This window comes from Ornithodoros turicata, chromosome 3, assembly GCF_037126465.1.
Source record: "Ornithodoros turicata isolate Travis chromosome 3, ASM3712646v1, whole genome shotgun sequence".
Taxonomy (NCBI): Eukaryota; Metazoa; Arthropoda; class Arachnida; order Ixodida; family Argasidae; genus Ornithodoros; species Ornithodoros turicata.
Window position 1 is genome coordinate 30,025,044 of NC_088203.1, and position 25,596 is coordinate 30,050,639.

The 25,596-nt window shown below is 44.5% G+C and overlaps 1 protein-coding gene across 1 annotated transcript in view; it reads right to left on the reverse strand.

Moving 5' to 3' along the window:
* Positions 1-21,635: 21,635 nt before the first annotated feature.
* The window catches only part of LOC135390143 (glucoside xylosyltransferase 1-like), a 40,111-nt gene continuing 36,150 nt past the window's right edge, over positions 21,636-25,596 (reverse strand). The window contains exon 6 of the mRNA XM_064620133.1: positions 21,636-21,878. Coding sequence (XP_064476203.1) covers positions 21,672-21,878 — 207 coding nt within the window. The 3' untranslated portion in view covers positions 21,636-21,671. The remainder of the gene's footprint in view (positions 21,879-25,596) is intronic.

A 25,596-nucleotide genomic window follows, 5' to 3' on the forward strand; every position in this document is an offset into this window, starting at 1 on the left:
TCAGCCTCGGGGAAGTGGCCGTTATTCAAATGTCCTCACAAACAGAAAAAAAAAGCAAATAGGCAAATGTTAGCAAATGTCCTCGCAGCGCACTCCTTCATGTGGTGATGGCCGGCCTAAAATCGGTAATTCCTCGCAAAGTGTCGTTTTCCGTGTATACAGATGACGTTGCACATTGGACAGTAGGAAAATCATGACCAACCACTCAGCGTCGCTTGCGTTCCTCATGCAACTTGGGATGTACCTTTCGCCCGAAGTGTGCGTCGAGCTCCTTTTCACACGCAATCCTATGAAAAATTTCCCTCTTTGGGCTGGTGTTAAAAGCTTGATCCGGTACGTTTCCATCCCTTCGGGATGGGGCTGTGATCAGCGCTCCCTACTAGCAGTACACACGACTTTGGCGAGTCTCATCCGTACCCCCAGTGACGGACGTGTTAATGCTTACCACCTTGTGTACGAAGCAGGCCACAGGCTGGTTCTCCAGTGGGTTCCAGTCCATTATGGTGGCCTGGGGAATGAGCAGCCGCCGCAGAAGCACCTCTGTCGTATCGAAGACGCACGAGTATTGCGCTGCTGAGAGACGACCGTCGTTCCATTCTTCGACGCCGCGTGACTCCCTTGGAAATGGACAACTGACATTCTCCACCATCTATGCTGAGCAGAGTTGATCCAAAGCTCGCTTTCCGCATGCTACGAAACACCTCTTGTCAAGATGATGCATTAATTCATCGAATGCGACTCGATGTGGCTGTTACAGCTCAGTGGCGTTACATCTTGAGAAAGGTTGACTCTCCCAGATGCTGTCACTGCGGTGCCCTAATGGATCTAGAATACATTCTTCTTCATTGCCCACACTACCAGCCTTCCCCCCGAACCGCACTCTCCGTTCTCTTAATAAGCTGGACTCTCATCCATCTCACACTCAAAATTGCTTGGTCCCTGGCCAAATCCAGTCCATCAACGCTCTGCCCTCAAAGCGCTTTTGCCCTTTTTGGACATCATAGGACTTCGATCCTTATTCCCTGAAGGGGCTCATTATTTCATTCCCCACACCACCACCAGCAATGGGGTGGTGTACAGCCCGTGGCGATGAAATCCCCCACTCATCATCTCGGAATAAAGTTGTTGGTGTCCCTCGCAATACCATGTCCAGTGTGTCTTTGTAACAAGGTGTCTATGAAAATATTTTGAACTTTGAACAACATTCCATCGTATGACGGATGCCTTCCGGCATGGAGGATGAACCTACCCCCCCCCCCCCATTATTCTCCAAACTCGATGCCTGCTACACCATTCCCACCAAGTTCTTCACTAGCATCTCAGGGTTGTTCTTTGGATCGACGTACGACACTGGAGGGTACCTCAATTGGACGTCTAGGGATGCCCAAGAGAAGGAAAACATTGAACAGATTTGTATCACATTCCTGTGGCGTTGAGGCTAGAAACTCTTCATGACTGCATTCTTCTGCATTCTTCATTGCTTCATGCACCTCAATAACAGACTTTCTCAGCTACTTTGTGAGACATTCAACCGATGCTCACAGCACCAACAGAGCCGACTTTACCTTACCAAAGTATAGAGTACATATAGATTGTTTATTTCGCTGCCCTCATGGTACCTTAGCCTAAGACCGTTGTCGCGAATCATCGTACCTGATACCATGCATCATCACAACTCGCAGGCTCATTCCTCCAGCGTTTCTTGGCCAAATGTGGCATTCCCTTGTGCGTCAAGTATCCTACTCAGCAGCTACAGCTCCATGTGGTTGCTCCTCCAAATAAAAATCCCACTGAAAGGCGCCCATTTTGAAAGCACAGAAGAGATCAAACTGAACGCGACGGCGAACCTATACAAGCCGCACCAAAAGAAGGCTTCCAAAACTGTTTCGATCACTGGAAGACCCGCTGGGTTAAGTGTGTAGTGGCGCAAGGACCCACTTCGAAAGCGAATACAAGTTTGAGGCCCTAAAGCATATACTACTTTTTTTCTCTGCCATATTATTCACAGCCTGATACTTTTTGAACACCTCTCGTATGCTCTCCCAGCAATTTCCATCTCTGGTATCGAGCAATTCAATGTTGCACTATGTGCGAACAGTCGTACAGCTTGGAGCAGAATTAACTGGAACGCCGCTTCGACCGGCGGAGCAAGAGGGGAGCCACCCTGGCGGCCTTTAGCAGAAATAACGGGAGAGGGCGCTTCGACATTTCCATTCCAGTCGGAGGGGTGTTCGCTGTGGTGTTCCGAACAGTGCCCAATCAAGCTGGCGTTATCAACGCTGCGCCTGTTTGTGTTTTGTTTTGGGCGATTGTGTCTGAGATAATGCGGAGAATCGATGTCATGGCACGCGCCTGGAAACAGGATGGCGCATGGGCAAGCGTCATCCGAAACGCTCATTGTGTGATCGAATGAAATGAATAACAACTCCTCTCTTTCGGAAAATTTACTGCGCTCAGAATAGAGGATGCAAAGAGGCTTGAAATAATTAACGGTGGTAATCGCGAAACCATCGTAATGGGTTTTTAAATAACAACAAAAGAATGCTATGGTGCAGCACATCGCGTTTCTCGGAAGAACAGCCAATTAGTACACACACAAATTTTTTTGTGTGCATGCTGGCACACAGTACAGGGTGTCACCGTGAAGGTTTTCTATTATTTGTGTAGTGAATGATGATCAGAGCTAGACAAATTCACCATGACCTTTGTCCTCACTTCAATTTTCGTCAGCAAAGGTTCGCCCCTACCTCGACTCCACGTTCCCAAAGTTTGCCTCTCCAACCTTTTGTGAATCGCAGTTTCATATTTTTTCCCCCACATCAATTATTTTTCTGAAAATTTTCCTCATCTGGATCACTTCACCTTAATTTTAATTTTGGAAGTTCAAGAGAGGTGAGAGACGACTGGCTCGCACGTGCTAACCTGGCGCGCGCCATCGGGATCTCATTGATTCTTCGCAATCCCTCAGACGCGGTCGCCCAAAACAAACGAGCGCAGCGTTGGTAAGCCCGCCGGACTGCGCACTCTTCGGCACGCCACAGCGGACACCCCTCCGACTAGAATGGAAATGTCAAAACTCCCTCGCCCTTTATTTCTACTAGACGCCGCCAGGGTGGCTCCCCCCGTGCTCCGCTGGTCGACGCGGCGTTCCAGTTAACTCTGCTTCGAGCTGTACTTTCGCTTATTATTCGTACCCCACCGTATATATTTCATTTTATATTGTATTATAGTTATGTAATGTAATATGGTACATAAGATTAGTATATAATAAATTGAATGAAAATATCTAGATATAGAAAAATATAGAAGTAAATGAAATGCAATGCAGATGCAATGCAATGCAGATTTATTTGATATGAACACTTCGTGATCATCTCAATTACATTTTCATGCATTATATAAATTCTGTTCACGTAGTACTACTTTATTTGTGCATTATTGTTCACATTTCTACCTCAATTCCATGCAAATGCTTCTCATTCTGCGGTTATCTACATGCGTTGACCATCATATGATATACATTGATCTCCGACACAGGGCTATCGGACAACTCAAACGTAGGTTTCAGTGCCCGCATGGCGAGTTGCGGATGCCCCTCACCGTTGCTGCACCGTAATAGTAGCCTGCTGTGTGTTGCACATTATTGCAAATAGTTTTCCAGGACATGACCTAGTTGAAGCCATTCCTGAGGTGATACAAGAGGATGGACTTGATGTAGGTAGAGAAGATGGGAGTAGATGTCAGGCGAGCCATAGTGCAAGCACATTTCACTTAGGCAAGTTATGTTTTATTGTCATAAATGCAGTTATGTACACTGTACACTGTATTTCGACTCGTAAATGCTGCTGTTTAAAGTGCTCAGTCTCTGAAAGCGCCTTGTAATATTCACCTACCAGCCTATTCTGCTGCAGGGTGTGCTTAACTATAACACGACTAGTCTTCTTTATTTCTTGCAATGTTGCTATTGCCTCGTGCATGGCAGCGCTCTTTACTTCAAAGTATTCTTTTCCAGAACACTCGTTTTTTTTAATTCCGTGTTAGCGCCACGAAGCAACTGTGGCTATGAGCGGCGTACAGACGTGAACAGTTGGAGAGAGGACAGCAGGAAGGAGTGGGGGGACAGGGGGGTAGTATGCATTCTGGGCCGACTTCAGGGTGAACTGTGTCGATACTCGTCTGGAAAGTCTTCGGAAAACGCAGGGAAAACTTCAGACAGCACAGCCGGTGACAGGATTCGAACCCGTGTCACCTCCCAGTCTCGGCGTGGAAAGCGATCATCCTAACCATTACGCTACGGGAGCTGGTTCCAAAACACTTACATACGAGGAAGTCGCCGTGGCACTTTGAGGGGGTGGACGTACTCTATGTTGTGCACTTCCAATATCTTGGTTGGATGGAAGCGAATTGCGTTGCTCAGCGCATTGATGGGAGCTACTTCCATTTTGTTCCCAGTGAATAGTGTTTTCAGCACTTGTGCTTGGAGGCATTAAATGTGGATGTCGTTGCATTTGTACTGTCTACTATGTCATATGTTAGAATGACTGTGTCTCCGTCCTGTTGTGTGTCACTTGACACCAAGGTGTGTCTACTTTCTGTTTCTATAGGGATGACCCAGTGTGCAGCACTGCGTCATCCCTATAGAAACAGAAAGTAGACACAGAGTTACTGATACAGAAAGGGAGATGCATGTGAAGGCACACACAAAAAAGGGGAAAGTTTGGGAAGCTCACATTCTTGGTGGCTGCTATAAGCGAACAATACAGAAATGCAGCAGTACATTTAGCATTTAGGCCACATGGCAAACAGTAGCGCATATCACGCCATGCTTGCAGGAACAGAAGGCTGCGACGACTAGGTACTGTATTTGGTAATGGTAAAATCTAAATAGAAAGACACACTTCGTAACTACTTGCAGCATTAATGTCGACCATGTCATTTCAGTCACATAATTTATCTTGCACTCCACAGAACAGTGGCTATGAATGGGGAGGTTCTGTTATCGGTAAAACCGGTAAAAAAACAAGTTCATGGTGTAAAGTACACATGATTTGATTTGATTTTGAGCAAAAAATAAAATGAAAATTTTGGCTTAATTAGTGTGACGGCCGCAACTCCACATCACTTGCACACACACATGCACTAGAAAGGAATAATGAAATAATGTGTTCAATACAAGGTAAAAACTGTAAACTACTCAAATAGCACTCTCACCTCACGTCTATTCCACCCCCAGCAATCCCCTGTGAAAATGCATTTTGCCTTTCTGCAGACTTCTTGTGGACTTCTTGTTTCCTCTCTTGACAGTGTGTAGACTTCGACTTCTTGTTGATCAAGTCAACAGGAATTGGTGTTGACATCATGTTGACAATCCCTTGAACTACCATGTGTACCCTCTGTGGACAAGGTACATAGGTGTCGTTGTTGACAATTTGTGGTCTTTCTGTGCACCTATGTAACAAGTACTTATTTCTACCGTTTTATTTTATAGATGGATTTTGTATTATTAATCACTGTCTTATCGGCCAGTAATGTCTCCAGATGTCAACCTCTAGGGGTACCGAGCATTCCCTAAAAGGGGGTGGGTACTACAAAGGACCCACAAAGGTGGTACCCACAAAGGTGTATGGGTACTATCAGCAATTTCAGGGTGAGTTGCAAAAAAAAAAAACATGTTGGGTATACACCCCTCCTGGGAGGTAGACAGATCCGTGTTATCGGCTCTCTAAACAAAGCGGTATTTGAATCTGAACTTATGATCAAATGAAGTACCTTGAACACCACTTTGTCACCTTTTAGCAACACATTAAAACTCTAAATACATTTTTGTTGGCTTTGAGAAGGCGGTTCCTCGTATTATTCTTATTTCAGTTCAGTATACAATATATTTCTTATACGACCACAAGAGGATGAGGCACATGCGACTGACAGGTTTGCTCCACGTTTTGACTCTGCGCCTCCGTGCCTCGCCCTCGCCTCGTCACGAAGGAGTCATCGCGATTAGCATCATCGGAATAGCGTTGGAACGGTTACGATATCGAAAGGAAAGTTAGGTAGCAAGCGAGCTGGTGGTGACGATCCATGACTTGAAAACCCGAGACGAGGTAGGGACGAGAACAGACATACACAAACACGGTCTCAGAGACCGTGTTTGTGTATGTCTGTTTTCGTCCCTACCTCGTCTCGGGTTTTCAAGTCATGGTTACGATATGTTTCTGTGCGCCGCCGCGCCGAAGCGCCGCCGCCGGAGGTCGGGACCTCGCCGTCGCCGCCGTACCAAAACTGTCGGCGCGCCGCCGCCGTTGAAAAATCGGCGCGGCTGTGTAATGTGCCCATTTTGATCCATTTTCTATAAACGAATATCTCCCATACCTAATATTTTTGTTTGTTTTTCTTTCATCTTAGGTTCCATGCTTCATTTGTGGTGTTTTTAGCAGTAACAATTTCATCTTTCAATTTCATCATTCAATTCTTGCAGGTTGTTTGCCGGTCATCCACCAACACCATGGCACTGGTCATTATCCACATACAGGGTGTTTTGTTTTTTATTCGTACCCCCTCGTTTTTGTTTTCTGTTTAAATTTTTGTTTAAAAAATAGCGGAACCAAATAGATGCCGCTTTTGAGTTGGTCAGGCGAATATTATCTCGAAGAAAGTATGTAACTATCAGATCATTAATTACCTAAAATTCATTGCTTCTTTATTTAAGGGATTTCGCATAAAAGCGGGATAGCAGAACGGAAGATAATTATCCTTGAAAGCCATTCCATGTTTAAGAAATCTTTAAACGCGCATGTGTGTTGAAATATCCGACGCTGAATGTCGCTATTCAAATGAGGGCTCCGAAACAAGAAGTACGCATTTACCGAGCGCAGAAATGACGCGAGCTTATCTGGGTTGGAAAGCGATCTATCTGGCCAACAGATTCGCACCAATACACCAATCAGATCGATCGCTCCAAAGTACTTGGTCCTCTGACGTGGATTGCTCGTCGCTCTTTCTGCGCTCGAAAAGTGCGTAGCAAATAGTGCATTTTGTGGTGCCGGCGAAAAGCACCCAGTTAGAGAGGATGTTTTCAATCGCGTAATTGCGGGGCTTATAATGCGCGCGAAGCATGGTAGACTCAACCCACTCGCTCTGGACAAGTTTATACTGTACAACCCTTTTATTCCGCGAGACCTTAATTTTCGCGAACTTTGCGAATCGAGAAAATTCGAGGAACTCGAGGAGCGCGCGAAATTTAGTTGTTGCGAATATATCCCTACTCGATTCGCGAAAATTTAGGGCTGCGAAATTAAAGGGTTTTACAGTTTTTTTTAATTAAGGGGTTTACAGTATTTATTAATGATAACTACAGCCTCTGCAAAAATACTGTTCAATGACGTGGTGGGTGCGCCTTATGTCATATCGTTTGCTGACGTTCGCATATTTATATAGCTTCCCGAAAAGAGCCACTGGATCAGTGGACAGAGCTGACAGTCGCCGTCCTGTGAACGTTCGGCACTCGCTGTAACTGTTACGTGTAGTTGCCATTTAATGGATGGCTCGTCGTTCTGATTATCTAGCTATGTTGTTTTCTCCAGCGAGACCCGCACTCAACGCGCCCAGTCGAAGTTCTTGGGCTACGCCCTTCTTGAAGTGCTTTACTTCTCCTAATGTTCCTTTGTGTGTTCGGTTTTCTTTCATAATACTATCCAGTGTTGACGCACTTGTTTGGTGCAAGGTACAATAAATACTGCCGCCGTCGCGGTGTCTATGATGGAGAAAACACCCCCGCACTGAAGTGTTCGTGCGTCCCCTTTGGAGAAGAGAGCATATAGACCTCTACCTGTTTGTAAACAAATGACGTCATAATGTTCGACAGCGCCACGAGTTTGGTAGAGTTGAACTACGTTCAAAGCTAGTGGCGAACAAGGTCGCGCCCGAAAGCCACGGTCTTGATGGGATTACGATGGTCTCTGAAAGGGACGCGACCTTCGGTCCCACTTTTCTTTCAATAGGAGGCAGCGAACAATTGCCCATTCGTGGAACTCAGCTCTCCCCTTCCGATCTGTTTTGGTTTCGGTGTGTCTACCAGGGTTGTAAAAGTTACTTTTAAAAAGTTACTAAGTTACAGTTACAGTGCTTCAAAAGTAATGGGAGTTACTTTTAAATTACTCAAAAACAAAAGTAATTAAGTTACAGGTACAGTTACTAAAAAAGTAATTGAACAATTTGATTACTTTCCCAATTACTTTTCCGAAAAACAAAGGGCGTGCTTGTATGCAGCACGACACTACTATTTGGCTGGTGGTAGACAAAACAGCACAAAAGAAAGGCACATTTTATTTATATTCCAGTGTACATGTATGCTAATCCTATGATATCCAACGTATGCCAGGACTATAGTGATGAACACATCTGCATGTATTGCAACTGACATACCTAAAACTCAGTCCCTGTCCAAGAGATGTACTGACTAGAAACGCATTATGACATTCACTTAATTATCAGCAAGAGTCAACGTAGTTGCTAAGAATATCTTGATGAACACATGTGCAAGTATTACAATTTGCATACCCAAAACTTACCCCCTGTCTCTGAGATATACTGACTAGAAATGTACGACATTCACTTAATTAATGGCAAGAGACAATGTAGCTGCTAAGAATATACTGATGAACACATGTGCAAGTATTGCAATTGACATGCCCAAAACTTAGTCCCAAAAAATGTGGTAGCCGCGTTTGGCTCCGTACGTGGATTCGTATCGGATTGAAAGTTGGCTCGGGCGGATTCCGCTCACTGTTGCTAGATGCCAGACTCTGTACCAAGAAATGCAGAGTGCAGCTGGGCAAAAGTAATTGCTAAAAGTAATTGACTTCAAATATAAGTTAGTGACAGTTACATAAAATAAAATGTAATCGAAAAAGAGTACAATTACCACAAAAAGTATTTAGTTACAAATATTCAATTATTTGTATCTAGTTACTTTACAACCCTGGTGTCTACCAACGTCATGATGACGTTCCTCGGGTAGAGGTCACGCAAATATGACAGCATCGGCGTGACGCCGCTGACGCCGCCGCCGCCGCCGGCCCTTCAACGTGCTCTACGCCGCCGCCGAAAAAAATGCCCACGGCGCACACCTCTAGTTTCAACTGCTCGTCCATTAGTGAACAAAGGAGGACGTGATTTTGCGTCGTAAGGGGGTAAGCTGTGTGATCGAAGTGTGTTCTTAGGCTTCATTTGTATTCACACCATAACTGTTGTGCTGGAGGCTTTTGTTATCTGTTTCGAGCAGCGGCTGCAGTCTCGCGTCCGGTCAGGTAAGAGTACAAGTATCAGTTCGTGGCCGTGTTGCTTTAATTTAATCCTCGTTGTTGCGGGCCATGAAAGAACAAAGTAGGATATGATTTTGCGTCGTAACGGGTAAGCTGTGTGATCGAAGTGTGTGATTAAGCTTCACTGGTGTTCACACCATGACTGTTGTGCTGTATGTTTTTTCGTTGTTTGTTTCGAGCAGCGGCTGCAGTCTTGAGTCTTGTCAGGTAAGTGTAAAGTGCTGGACAAAAGTTTACGGAACGCGCGAGCGGCGTATTTTCTCTGGGCAGAGACACCCTAGCGGCGAGCGGAAGCGGGCGAGTCCACTCGTTCAGAGGGATGCAAGAGTGCGCTTGTGGCGACCCACCGTGGTAGTAGTGGTAACTTTGCTTTTGAGTGCAACAAACGGCAAAATGGTTTCGTTTTTGGTCTACTGCACCGAGCGCGAGTGGCTATCGCGGGAAGGAAGTCTCTCCGCTATCGGAGAGATAACAGGGCGCTAAGATGAATTGAGGTGACAACGGGCTCGCAGTGCCTAGCTTTTTTTTCTTTTTTATTAGACAAAAACAGAAGAAAATTAAGAGCGTATACCCTTGAACACACACAAAAAAAAGAGGCAGGGGGAGACGATACCGTCTCAGTACTTTGTCGGTCCCCCTTCGCAGCAATAACTGGGGCCATACGCACAGGAAGGGAAGCGTATAGTAGCCGACGGACAAGGTCCACGTCTTCACGTAGCAAGGACCACTCTGCTTCTATAAATTCCCAGAGTGCGCCCTTGCTCCTTGTAGGCGTCCGTCTCTTGCTCATCCTATTCTTCAGGCTGCCCCAGTCGTTTTCGATGATGTTTAAGTTCGGGATCTGCGCAGGCCATGTCAGCTGCATTACGCTGAGGCGTAAAAAAGAAAAAAAGATAGGCACTGCGAGCCCGTTGTCACCTCAGTTCATCTTAGCGTCCTGTTATCTCTCCGATAGCGGAGGGACTTCCACTCGCGCTCGGTGCAGCAGACCGAAAACGAAGCCATTTTGGCGTTCGTTACACTCAAAAGCAAAGTTACCACTACTACGACGGTGGGTCGCCACAAGCGCACTCTTTCATCCCTCTGAACGCGTGGACTCGCCCGCTTCCGCTCGCCGCTAGGGTGTCTCTGCCCAGAGAAAATACACCGCTCGCGCGTTCCGTAAACTTTTGTCCAGCACTGTACAAGTATCAGTTCGTGGTCGGTGTTGCTTCTGCTAATTTCATTCTCGTTTTTGCAGGCCATGAAAGAACAAAGGAGGATATGATTCTGCGTCGTATGGGTAAGCCGTGTGATCGAAGTGTGTGATTAGGGTTCACTTATATTCACACTATGACTGTGCTGTAGGTTTTTGTTGTTTGCTTCGAGCACCGGCTGCAGTCTTGCGTCCCGTTCAGGTAAGTGTACGAGTATCAGTTCGTCGCCGTTATTGATTCTGCTAATTTCATTCTCGTTTTTGCAGGCTTTACTTTGTTGAACAGTAAGCTGGGTGAACCAACTTTGTTGTTGCTATGACCATTTTACTCAGTTTTACTCACTTGCGTTTGAACATTACTAATTTGCAATTGCACGCCCTATTTCAGACACATTTCTCTCCAACGCTTCGAGACGTCGCTTTCGCCGAAATTCAATGAATTTTGAAGTCCAGCGTTTAGTGTTTCATCGTGGGTCACCAGAAGAACAGCAGATCATTGACTGTCAATTGTGCGACGCGACACTGTGTGGCACTAAGCATGTGTACGTGTGAAATACTTCACTACTGTGTGCCCGGGATGTATTGTATGATTGTGTTGGTACTGGATACTTCTCTCAAGGTATGCATTTTCGGAATAAAATAGATAGATATATAGTTTTCCAATACTTAATTTCGTGCAATTTATGCGTGCTGCGAGTGAGTGAACATATGCACTCATAAAAATACAACTTCACCGCATAGCACGCTCCTAGCCAACCATCAACTCGAATGCTATCGCTATGTGGCCTGATTTGTTCAAAACGGTAGGCGTACGCCTTCTTTGTGACACTTACGCTGTTCATAATTGTCACAAAAATGGCGTACGCCTCCCGTTTTCAGCAGATCGGCAGATAACGATATCATTCGAGATGATGGTTGGCCAGGAGCGTGCTATGCGGTGAAGTTCACTTCTAAGAGTATAGAGTCACAGGAAGTCCACAAAAAGTCTTCACACCATACGCTGGATAGTGTTGTTGACAGTACACATAAAGTGAACAAAAATTGCACAGCTATTCTGTAGCCAAATGTCTACAGAAAGTTGAGGGCCATAAGTCAACAAGAAGTAAACATACGCTGTCAACACGATGTCTACAGAAACTCTGAAGAGAGGTTGCTACCCATGTTGACTGGGGTTGTAGAAAGTAAACAGAAACTAAACACCCATTTTCATAAGGGATATACCTTCCAGAATAGGTGAATTCTCACCAAGGATGTCCAGCGTTGCTTGTGTAAGTACCGGAAGGGCTGGCATGCTACCTCCTGCACCTAAAAGGATAATGTATAATAACTGTAAGGCAGAGAATCAACATCACTTCACACTATGCAACATTGCACACAATGCTTGCCTGTAGTGTTCGGTATAGCTTCTTCATTTTTGCTACTTCTTCGTTGCTTCGTTGAAGCAGTTTTGTCCACTGCTTTTTAGCTTCCCTTGGCCTGGCGACAAAATAAAAGAACGAGACAGCGACGACGCAACTTTCAACCGTTTACTGACACTGAAAACAAGCGAACATACATTCTAACCGACGCTCCCCCCACATGACGTTATGTCACAGATAACATTTGATGCCAAACACCGATATCACCCGAACCAACAACATTTCTTTATCACTTCTTCTTGCTTCTTTGTAAGCACAGCGGTGGGGGCACTAACACAATCTCTACCTTGTTCTACAATGAGTTGCCACCTACATAATGTCTACCTCTGTCGAATTTCAGAGCAGATCATTAAGGCAGGGGAAGGGAGTGTGTATAGGCTCGTCGGTCGCCCCAGCTTTAAGTAATGTGTACACGGAGGTAGTAGACAAGTGGTTAGAAGGATAGTTGCTGGGGGATGGGTCTCAGGTGTTACGCATTTACAGGTTTGTTGATGATTTCTTGATTGTGGGGAAGGAAGGTGTAATGTGGGATGAGCTAGTCCAAGTGTTTGGAAGCAATCCCTTCAAGTTAAAGTTCACGGTAGAAAGGCCGCAAGAAGGAATGCTCCACTACCTTGATTTGAAGTTATCAACTACTCCCAGGGAAAGGGGGACCCAGTTACGTTGGTGTTACGGGCAGAAGATGCAGAAGGCAGTTCTCCCGTTCAGATCTGGTCACTCCAAGACTGTAAAATTGGGGGGGGGGGGTCGAGTTTGTTGAGCAACGCAGTGGCGAAGTCTTGTTCGCACCAGGTCGAGATGAGCATTAAAGATCGGATACTAAGGTTAACGAAAGCGGGTTTTCCCCCGGATTTTGTCAGCGGTGTAGTCAGGAGGCTGCTGAGGAGTAAGAGGACCCCAGAGGAAGGAGAATATATCAGTACAAGTCAGCCGACAGTCACCTTACCCTATATCCATACTGCCACCCACAGGTTAAAGAAAGTCGCAGCAAAGAATGGTATAAAAGTGGTAGTGTCTGTCAAGAGGAGATTGGGATCCCTTCCTGCCGTTGTGAATAGTGGAAGGAGGGAAGGTGTCTGTACGGTACGGCATAGGAATAAACAGGTCCCTTGCTCAGTGGGGGTGGTCTATTCCATTCCTCTGGGATGCGGGAAGTGCTACACAGGCGAGACAGGCCGATGCATAAAAGCGCTTACGAGAGCACGCTAAAAAGGTATAAAATGCTGAGGGCAGCTCTTCCCGTTTAGCGGAGCATGTAATGGGTAGCGGTTGCGAGCCGGATTTTGAAGCGACTGAGAGAAAGTTTAGGTCAAAGCATGTGTATCTCAGGCAGATAGTGGAAACGCAACTCATTGTAGAACAAGGTATACCGCTGTGCTTAGCAAGAAGAAGTGATAAAGAAAGGTTGTTGGTTCGGGTGATATCGGTGTTTGGCATCATGTGTTACCTGTGACATAACGTCGTGCGGGAGGTTAGAATGTCTGTTCGCTTGTTTTCAGTGTCGGTAAAGGGTTGAAAGTTGCGTCGTCGCTGTCTCGTTCTTTTCTTTTGTCGCCTGGCCAAGAGATATGTACCAACCGGCCCCATACACCATGTGTCTGCTTTTTAGCTTCTTCGGGCGTCCTGTTCGATGTTGGATGCCTACAGTTTAGTACAGCGACAATCTCTTCCCATGCTTTGCGTTTAGCTGTTTTAGTTGCCGAATTTGAAAATTTAGATCTAATAACGTTCTTTCGTTTTTCCACTTCGCGTACCAACTGTAGCTTCTGCCCCTCTGTCCAATTTTAACTATGCTTTGCCATATTGGAATCGTTCAAAAACCGATCGACCGTCTGCAAGAACAACCACACAGCGCACGAAGTTTGGCATTCGTTTTATTGAAGAGAATGGCTTCATATTGCTGTGAATACAAGCTCAATTGCTCAGTCCCACAACGCAAATAATTACTTGCAAGCTTCGTCATTCCACCTCTATTCACCAAGTATGCGAAGCAGACGATGGCAGCCACCGTCCTCGGAAGGGAATCTGCGAATGCAAGAGGCCTACAGATGAGACACGAGACGGTGTAAAGTACAGGCTGTGTGCAGAAAAACGTGACCCGCATTTAGGCACATAGCTTGTTGCCTACCTAACTAACGAACTTCCGGTGGCGCACGATGGCGCATTTATGCGTGCGAAATCTGCAGAAAAATTGTGGAAGCGTGGACACAATAGTGGACACGTCCATCCTTTATTACATTGGACGATCCCAGCTATGACGTCACTTCCGCCAGCTAGATTATGCACCGTCGATCTCAAGTTCGAACGCAAGTGAGATCGCTTTATGCAAAATGCTTTTCTCAAAATGCTTTATGCAATCCTTTCTGTCTCAAATCTCAGATGTTACTCATCTGAGAACGAACTCCGCGTGAGATCGCACTCCTCTTCGTTTTGTTTTGTGCAAACGGCCCTTAAAGGGGTTGTGAATTCAAATTCAAATATTACACAAAATCATGTTTGAAATGTAGATTTATGGGTGCAAAACATCTCCGTCGAAACCCTTCCACGCTGCGCTCCCGCGCCACGGAGTTATGGCGCTTTGAATATGAGGATATCCTTTCACTCTTTGCTCGCCTCCTCCTCGCCCGATCTCGGTATGCCGTAGTACCGAGCACGCCACGGAAGTGCAGAGTTCCCGTCCTCATGACGACGCCTGTAAACTGAGACGCGGCGAAGAGAAATGAGCGGAAGGGCTATGACGTAGAGCCATAGAGCAACTGGTCAAGGCGTCACTTCCCGCCCACTTCATGGAGCTGCACGGCACCGTTTGGCGCCACGGTCGGCGGGGGCCTCAAAAATTTGAGATTTTTAAAACTCTGTAGCATAAAAAATAATAGGAGGTGGGAGATGGGACTTTGCGTACAAAGTGCGTAGAGTAAGGCGTACAGACTCTGCCAGAGACGAAGGTCTATCCGTGTGGTTTCTCAACCCCTTTAAGGGCCAGTTCTCACTTGGCAACGCCCGACGCGGCGTCGTGAGCGGGCGGCGAAAATAGACGCGCATTTCCGGAGTCAGGAGAGGAGAGACGTCGAGCCAAAAAACTGCCATGCCGAACTTCTTTCACGGCGTCGGCGAGAGCTGCCGAGAACCACAGCTGGCGACCAGTTAGGAGACGCAGAAAGGCCACGCCTCCTGATTTTTCGTTTGCTTTGGACGACGGAATGCCACTGTGGTGGGAACATGAAAATCGTGTGCGCTGACAGGGCGGCTGAAATGCGCCTCTACTTCCGCCGCCGCGCGTTCGCGACGTCGCGTCGGGCGTCGCCAAGTGAGAACTGGCCCTTACAGTTTGTTTCAGGTGGCGCCTCCGTCGAACAGCACTGCACTGTCTTTTTTCTTTTTATTTCGCAAAGAATGCGCTAAACAGGAATTTCTACACTCTTGCGGATAAATGATAAGAAATAATATAGACACCAAAAGAACCAAATTGCGACAAAGATCCCAAACCCAGTGTTGCCCGCTGGCCGCTGCACAGCACAGGGGGATGTTTGACACCAGGCGTCGCGCCGCTGCAGTACGCCGATTTTTCCACAGGTGGGTCAAGCTATGGTGGGCTAGTCAACCTGCAGTTAAATCAGCGTCAAACAGCGGTGGCTCCCATCTTGTGGAACGCAGTTGCAAGACCTGGAAACCCGAAGTTCGCCCGTTACCGCGGCACAAAACGCCGCTGTTGTATTTTTGTCATATTTGCTTAAACAAACGAATTTATTGCAAAATGATGAAGTAAACGGGTAAAAATTGATGATTGTTTGCAGACATCCCTACAAGCTCGCATTGTAACGCATGTTTTCGATATATTTGCAAAGCAGGGGGAGTATATGGAACGTTAAACGCCCCGCATTACAATACTGCTAAGGGAAAACGTAATTGATAAATAGACGTCCAAAGATCACGAAATGTGGACCACACTTCGACGGCATAATCCTGATGTAAAGCCTCCATGAACCAGAGGGGAAAGCATATCAAAAGAAAAAACAAACAAACAACAACAACAACGGAAGACATCCACCAAAATGTTACAAATCAATGACTTGAGGCTTCCTCTTCCCTCTATCATGACTACCCAAGCAGCTCAGTTCTAAGGTACAGCGGTGACAAACTCTAGTTTGCACACTAGTGAGTATAGCCTGCTCTCTTCCTGCAGCAAAACGAATAGCCTACACATATGGTATGACGGCTGACCAAAGTGGGAATAGCATACTTCTGTTTATGGAAAGCAGTCTCAAGATAGCTTATCCCTCCTTATTGGAGAAAATCTTTTTCACTTTCATGAGCATACATAGAGGCAGAGCGCACGTGTTGCTTTGCAATAACTTGTCATTTGTGCACTTTAGATCTTCGCATAGAGACAAGCCTTTGGAAGTGCACAAGTGAGATATTTACTGAAGGCACAGTGCACGTGATTTCAAAGTTCCTCCGAACAACAACGTGTCGTTCAGACACAGGTATCGATCATGGCACATGACAGAGCTAAGGCCAGATATGTTGTATATGTTCATATATAAACAAATGTTTCTTCAAAGCAATAAGCAGTTACGTCCAGCAGAGCACTGGGACTACGTGTGCACACATTTTGTGTATGCAATGACTGTGTTCCACATTTCACTTTTATCAAGCATGAAGCGTTTGCGTGGAAAAAGCAACAAGCATATGGGTGGGTGAATGTGAATTTTGCAGATATTCGTAGCGCGTAATACAAACCCTTTATTCATCTTTTACTGCTGCACAGATTTCCTAATTACATGCATGCCTCGACTCATGTGAAAGCGAAGCAAGCAACTAATTTATAATCAGTGATCTACAACAAAGTAAACTCCATATGTGCATATGCTTTCTGAACATAATCACTGTTTCACATCTTACCTCTAATGCAGTTAAGAACAATAGGACCCTCAATGCAGGAAAAGACGAGAACGGAACACAAAAAAGACGAGGACACTGCACTGAACTGCCAACCAAATAATTTTAATTTTGTGAAACGAGGCCTTAAATAGATAAGAACCCTACTCTCCCCCTTTATTCCCTCTCACGTTCGATTTCCTGTTTACACGACCATCTCTTGCACACACAACCGTTATCATTAAGTGGTCGACATGAATGCTAATATTTTGGGGGAAAATAGAGGGGTTACTGATGCAGTTACTACCTGCTTTTTTGATCTCATGCGCCTCTGGAACGAGATGGCTACCTTGTTTTTTACACCTGAACAAAAATTTTGTTTTTTGGAATTCTGCCTGACATCCCACACGTGTGGTCCCCCAATGCACAATAAGTGGTCCCCGAACGCACTATATCTATTAGAGGTACTAGTTGAATGTTCTTTTAAATGAGTGCTTACGCACCTTGATGACTGCCGATATGGCATTCTACAAATTCCTTCCCGTAGTCACCAACCAGTTCATGTTATATCTAGTCAATCAGGCTTTCTGTTAATTCACATGAATCACCAACCAACCCTTTTTCATGTTTACGTCTAATATGCTTACACATGTGGGGAACTGAAAGGTATATGCTACGTGGGAATGTCAGCTTAGTCTTTTACGATAGAGCTGAACACACAACGTCCTTAAGCCACTTTCTTTTGGTGTGGAAGGGGATGATGTGAATGAGACTGTTGCAAAATGTCTCGCAGGTTACAAAACGAGGTTGAAACTAATTCATGGAGTACTTGCGAGGGATTCAGAGTGATTATGCAACTTGCCTTACCAAATATAACTAATTACCAAACATATATCTGCGAATAAATCAAATATATGACTATCATACACTGTGTGTTAGTATTCCACAAGTCAGCCGCAAAAAAAGAAAAAGAAAAAATAATATTTGCGATTAGGAATAGCGTTTGAAACAATTTGCACTGGCAAACCAATTCGCAACACAGTTTTCACTTTTCAGTGCCGTTGCATGACAAGATTGTTTCATGAAGCACTTGTGATAGCAAACATTATTCACTTGCGAAAGCGGCAACGAAGCTGCCTATACTTCAAGCACTGTCGTTCATTCGTAATCACAAAACATAATCTGTGCACTAACGAAGTGTTTTAGCCAACATACGCAGGACGACGGGCATAATTGCACAAATGTTGTCACTTCTTCGCACAATGGCGTTATAGAATTACGCTGGGCACCTTCTTCAACATCATACAAAGCAACCTCAGCTGGCTGGCGGGCATCAGAACATTTAAAGAACATCACAATCGACCATAACTCCCGCTAGACTGGATACGGATTGAAGTGGCTATTCTGAGAAATAGCATGCTCGGTGCACATTGTTTGCAGGTAATTTCTACTTCGGTACAAATCTAGGTGGCAGATTTTGCGATGTTGGCAACAACCGTCCGACACTATGGCGATCCTCGCTATTTTACGCGGGGAATAGGCCGAAACACATGGCAAGACTTTGACCCATCTGCTTTTTCATAACAAGTTAAAAATATTTAGAGCACGTTGTCGGTCGTATGATTCCACATACGGCGTTTACAAGCAGCAAAGTCTCAAGTCGTGTCGGCAGTACACTCTTAAACCCGTACCTTTTATTGTAACTTTTAGAAACATGTAACTTCTATATAGACGTAGATTTCGAGATTTCTTATAGGTTACACCACTGTAACGTATATTTATAGGTTAAAAGCGACCAAAGTCATGTCTTTACAACACGAATAGAAGTTACATCTCGGAAAAAACAAAAAACAGCTTGTTGTAACTTATAAATGTACTCCGACACTGTAACTTCTAAGCGAAATCTCCAACGATAATTTCTTTGTTAGTTTCTTATCGTTTGTTTTCCTTCTGTTTTTCAGCATAATGCCGCGTTTCAGCCTCCCATTCGAGACGACAGTTGCGAATCTACGCTATTATTTTTTTATCTGTTCCAGCGTCATCTATACGTCGACTACATGTTATCAATGCTGTATGAACACAAATTATAAGTTCGCAGTCTGGAATACTGATAGTATGTTTCTTTCTAAAGGGTGGAAAACCATTGTCAGTGCACTCTTAAAAATGAACTTCACCTCATAGCACGCTCTTAGCCAACCATTATCTGGAATGATATCGTTATCTGGCCTGATTTGTTGAAAACGGGAGGCGTATGCCTTTTTGTGACACTTATGCTGTTCATAATTGTCACAAAAAAGGCGTACGCCTTCCGTTTTCAACAAATCAGGCCAGATAACGATATCATTCCAGATTATGGTTGGCTAAGAGCGTGCTATGCGGTGAAGTTCATTTTTAAGAGTGTGCCGCAACCACCAAGATTTCCGATTTCGCTGCGTAGCCGAGCCTGGTCTAGGTCTATCCACACTGAGAGCGGTTTCCTTGAAACGCCTAACGCTCGTCGTCCGTCCGTTAACAAGTGTAATCTGTTTTAATCAGTGGTTTTCCTCGCGTTTATCATAGTATCGTCAGGAACAACGGAAAAGCTAGATGTAGCTAGCAAACAAGGATATTTTCGGTGTTCTCAGGGGAAAGTGTAGTGAGTGCGAAGATTGCAAAGCATATATAACCGAAAACGAACGTCACCACCGCAGCCCTAATTCACACACTTCACACACTGGGTAAGTGTACATTTTGTGCTAGGTACGTGCGTTATTCTGATAGCAAGAGCTCTTAGCGCATGTTTGTCGTGATTATGGCAAGCGTTTTGCGGTCCTGCATATGAACGCCACTTACGCTTGCTACTTTTCTGCTCTTACTTGGTCGCCAAGTCAATACACCGGCGTGCATTTTGCGAGCTGCGGATACATGCATCGAGATATATAATTCGCAGCTTCCTACTTGTTGTATTCTTACAATATTCTAAGACTCAATCGCGGAGTGAACGCCTTCCCGCATTTATGCTGCCTTGTATCTTGTGCTTTGTACGGATTTGAATGGTTCCGTAACTCTCATTGCCCAAACTTTTGTTCCCAGGATCCCACATGCAGGTTCACACACCGTCACCAGCGCAATGCAGTACCTCACAAACTCGTCCCAGAGCGCCTCCAACGCTGATAACGCAGTAATGTAGTGTCTCCTGCGTTACTGTACACTCATATTCCTCAAGGTTGTGTGCGTTTTATGTATTGCCATTTGCGCTCGCCTCTGCAACACGAATGTGGAATAAATTTTTTTCTGCTGCAATTCTCCATTTCGTTGGGTCTGTTCAGCTTAGCAAACATAGGTCAGTTGTTTTGACTTGCTGGCTTCCTCGCACTTTTATGCATTGCTTCTCACTTAGAAGATAGTTCTTTGTTCCACATACATGGTAAAGCGACCATGGTTTCTCCTCACATCAGAATCGCACTTGTGCAGAATGTGTCACCTCTCGACAGACTTCTGTTTTTGTAATATACATAATACACATAATAATAATCATAATCTCCTTTTCTGCTGGTTCATTTTGGTACCTTGGTGTGTTCTGTAAATGTCTGTCCATATCCCACGCACAGGGTGTTCGTTTTTATTCGCATCACACCAGCGCTCATTTGACAGGTGGGTTATGTTAATTTTCGCAAATTAACCCATCCATAGTTACAAACTTTTCCGACATTTCCTGACGCATGTGTTTGTAACTACGGATCGATTAATTAGCAAAAATTCACATAACCCACCTGCCAAATGAGCGCTACTCTGTTGCGAATAAAAATGAACATCCTGTATAAAAAGCCGCACGTTGGCGTAACCTTTACGGGCAGGTGCTGGATTGAAGGCCGTAACCTCTAATTAGTGGGTTTCCTTGTAACTTTTATAAAAGGTACTGCTCAGAGGGTACCTGGTAGCTTCTGAAATAGAGGGTAAAATATTGCGATTTTTTACCCTTTACTAAAGGGTACCGAGTTAAGAGTGTATATCTTGCTTGACCACTGCTTTACAGTACCTTTAACAGCTGTCGTGTACAAGGTTTCCAACTTTTATATCACGTAATTTCTTTTTAGTAATTATGGGTCACTCTCTCTTGCAACACCCTGCATTTGCTTTACACCAGAGCGTCGAACCGAAACGTTTTTTCGGTTTGTTTCGGGTTCGGGTTTGGCCATAAAGGTTCGGTTCCGGTTCAGCTCCGGAGTTCACATATATCGCTTCGATTAACTGGTTCAGAAGCTGTAAACCGGTTCTGCTATCTCGCTTGTGCCAGAAATCCTCTAATTAAAGAGTTCATTAGTGAATTTTAGGTAAGTAGTCATCTTGTAGTTGCATACTTTCTTCAACATCATGTCCGCGTGACCGTATAACGCAACTGCAAAAACGGCATCTGTGCTGCTCTCATAACTTTTTTATAAAAATTATGTAAAGCATAAAAATAAACACCCTGTTCAGCTTTCCACATTACCTGGTCAAGCCCAGCGCACCAGACTCGTACCTTGCAAGCGATCAAGTATGTACGCGGATATACATTGCCATATGTCTATGAAGATACACATTCGCATTTAATCTAACCTTGCTGCGCTTTGGTCTCGTATTATTCAAGCGCGAATGAAGACGATATAGCTCCCGCTTTGATTGGGGTCTACGGAAGCTGTGAAATCATGAAATAAGTCAATGGTCATGTCGTATATTGTAGTATTTCGCAAGCACACGCCGTTGTGATCACAAATGCATTATCCTACGCAATACATTATCCGATGACCCGATGCATGCACCACTTTGCAGCTAGGAATGGTGAATGAAAACAACAAACAAACGACAGAAGTAACAATATTTTATTTGGTTTGGCCATTATCATTGATTGCCGTCAGTACGTGTTCGACTGAATCGAAAGAACTTGCTATGTCGTATGTCTGGAACGGCATCCGCGCGTTCAGCTACTTGTGTCCAGGTCGGCAAGAACGCCCGTAATTTTTCCGAGCATGTTGTCGAGGTCGAGTTAACAATGGTTTTCATCAAAGGTTTCATGACACTCTCTGTTATACTCTCCCCCAATTGAATCTGAAAAAGAGATAATAAGAAAATCATTTAAAAAAACCTTGGAATTACAACCGTTTGTCAATTGTTCAAATGTGCACACGTGGTCTTTACACAACGTTTTCAAGCAGTCCTTTTTCAACAACTTTGAAAAGAATGCTAACAAGAGAATTGCTTGTGAGTTCTTCCGATGGCACTGTTCACTTGCTCTGCTTCGTGTAAAACTTCTCATATCAGTTATTATATAGCTTTGCAACTCAAACGAACTTGTTTGTTGAGTATCGCTGAACTGCTATGGCACTACGTACACACATTTATGAACGGACCATATGGAGAGAACACTGCGCTAAATGCCATTCGCGACTAGCTCCGGAAGCTATCATCCCGGGTAGTATACCCGTTACCGAAATATGGTATCGGATACCGGTACTCGTCTGGATTAAAGGCCAGATATGCCGGTTTTGAAGGGCCGCAAAACTGAGCGATACTCGCGCTGTGTGTTCGTTAGCGAAGGCTGAATATGTGTGCGAAATATCTTGGTCCAACTGTTCGTAGTTTTTTTTAGAAAACATTTTGTGTAGTTCTCAAGCCCGCCCGTCAGACCGTCGGCAAACCCTGCGCACTGGCGCACCGACGTCACTGCTCTCGGTTTATCTGTCTTTGGCTTGGCATGAACATGAACTCTTGGCTTGGCCGCTTGATTTCTTTCGTTTCGTCCTCAGTGCATCGTACATAAGCGAACAGCTGTTATGTTATTGCTAAGCCGGAAACAAAGCATGTGAATATTTTTTTTTGGCACGGCGTCGTTTGGAAAGTGCACTTCCTTGTTCTGACCTTGCCTTTTATGGGCTGGAGCGATATGATACGTGATATGCCACGGCGAACTTGTCGAAGATGCGAGGTGCTACGCTGTTAGAACAATTCATCGAAGCATTCAAACGTTACCTATCATAAGCTGCCAAAAGACCAAGCAGTGCGAAGCTCTTGGCTGACAGTGGTGCCTGCTATTTTCCACTGCAAGGATTTCGTCCACGAATGTTATCGTAGGTTACGCGCGACTCCAAAGGCAATTTGGAATCTCGGCACGAAGTCTGATGAAAATCTGAGGTGCCCGACGCACAACATTTTGAACGTGGCACGGAGGATCAAGGCAGAAAAAGAGAGCAAAAAAGGTAAGTCGAGGTTCAGATATAAAAAATAGCAAGCTTAATGAATCGATTGTGCAGCTGTCCTACTGCGCTTACTCTGATATACCCACGATTAACAACACAATAGTATTTATAATCTAACTTCTGAATTATCACAGGCGCACGCTGAAGGCGGAAATGAAGCAGGATCTGGCTTGCATCTGGTGCATGAAGAAATTGCTGACACGTTAGTTGCAGTTTAGCTCCACCAACAGGTTCCACCAACTATGTGCGCCAACTTTTCATGTGCGCTCGTATGCGGACATCTTGACACCACTTTTAAATCTGCCCTCAAAGTTACAACCTGTGCTTTCAGGGTGGAAAACAAAGGTCTCCATTCCGATTAGCTGCTATCTCCCAGTTCAAGCACTTTTGTGTCTGGACACTGGTTCCTGTGGAGGGGGTGTTACAAGCTTCAATGTCTGATATAGAAGGTACGTTACATTAGTTCAGCTAATTTGTCTTTTGCACATTTTTGTTACTGTTAGCTGGATTACTGTTGGACATACAATCCTTTGACACACCGAAGCTGATGTCGCCTCTGATAACGTTTTAGAATTTTCAGTGTCATTAACGTCCATTGAGGAAGGTGCCTTTACTATCTGTGAATCTTTAACTGAAGAATAGCCCAGAATTCATGTTAACATTGTCTACTCTTATTAATTCAGTCTGTTTTCTGAGAGCTAAGAAAAATGGAAACTATTTATTTGTCACAACTTCACACTGGATACTGGTGTGGTACTGCCTTGACATGTAAGCTAAAATACCTGGATTCTACAATAATTGTGTTCAACTTGGTGCATTACCGTGGGCAATGCCACATTCACTACATTTTTAGTGGGTCCGGTGCACAAATACAGTATGCATACTGCATACATACATACTGTTCGATAGGCAAAAATACCTGAGCAGTGCTGTGTAGTCTTTTTACCCAAAGTCTATACTCATACTGCAAAGTCACAGTACGTAGAACAGCAATGTGCAGGTATGCTGCGATAGAGATTCACAACAGAAAAAAGACTGTTGAGAGCATCTAAATTTTAATGAGACGAGACTTTCGTGCACAAGACTGCTCTTGTTAATGTCTAACATGAAGTTGCAGAATCTCAGAATATATAAAACATGTTGTAATGTAGAGAGCGAAGGTTGGTACAGACATAAAAATAATTATACAATCGTATATAATAAAATAAAAAGGGGGTATAACTCCCCCCTCAACTCAACTCGACAACTCAATAACTCTACTTGTTCTCTACCTCACAACATGTCTACTTTTGATTGTAGCCGGCGGTATGCGAGACCTATCTGTCCATGGATGAACTCTCATCTTTTGCTTATTTTATCTCAGAAGGCATTCTGGTATAGGAAGTTCAAGCGTCATCCAGACAATGTCACGTTTAGAGACAAGTTTAAGCATTTTCGTAATCGGGCTGCAAAGTTGACCCGCAATCTGAAGCAAAAATACTATTCTGAGAGGCTGTTGAATTGTCACGGTGACTCACGGAAAGTGTGGTCTGTAATCAATGCAATCACGAAATCCCGTGAACAGAAAAAGATCCTGCCTAACGTAGGAGAGTCAACAAAAAATTTGTGTGAAACATTAAATAGATACTTTGTTTCGATAGGGCAAGAACTCGCCTCTGGCGCGTCGATCCAGGTTCTTGATTCTCCAACGTCTTTTATTAGGGAATCCGTTCCGAATTCCTTTTTTATAATGCCTTTCACTGTTCCGGACATTATCGCAACGTTACGCGGCATGAAAAAGAACGTTGCTATTGGTCATGACAATATTTCTATATGTGCCCTCAAGACGTGTGCTGATGTTTTGGCTGCTCCACTGTGCCATATTTTTAATCATGCATGTGGTACAGGACTGTATCCGGACACTTTAAAAATTGCGCGGGTTGTACCTATTTACAAGTCAGGCGACAAGAATATGGTCGAAAATTACAGGCCTATTTCAGTTCTTAGTACTATCAATACTCTTTTTGAAAAACTACTGTGTAAACAGATTTCCTCATTTTTGAAAAAATATAATGTACTGAGTTGCTCTCAACATGGATTTCGAACTGGAATGTCCACCGCTACAGCTGTACATGCCGTCACTGATGGGATCAATCAGGCTTTAAATGAATCTCATGTTGCTGTTGGCCTGTTTGCCGATTTGTGCAAAGCCTTTGATACCGTCGATCATCACATTTTGCTACAAAAGGTCTATTGTTATGGTTTTCGTGGAGATATCTGGAATCTGCTGAAGAATTACTTGTCACCTCGTAGAATGTTTACTCAGATCGATGGGGAATCGTCTGTGTCTTTGCCTGTATGTACGGGTATACCCCAAGGTTCTGTCTTGGGTCCTGTGTTATTTTCGATTTATGTGAACGCTCTTCCATCGGTTTCCGACAGGCTTTCGACTTTCATGTATGCGGACGACACGTGTTTCCTCTTCAGCTCTCCAGATATTTCCGAAATTGCGCCGAACGTGTCCCATGAGGCAAACAAGATTGCTCATTGGTTTGCTATTAACCGTCTGACGTTGAATCCGTCTAAGACAA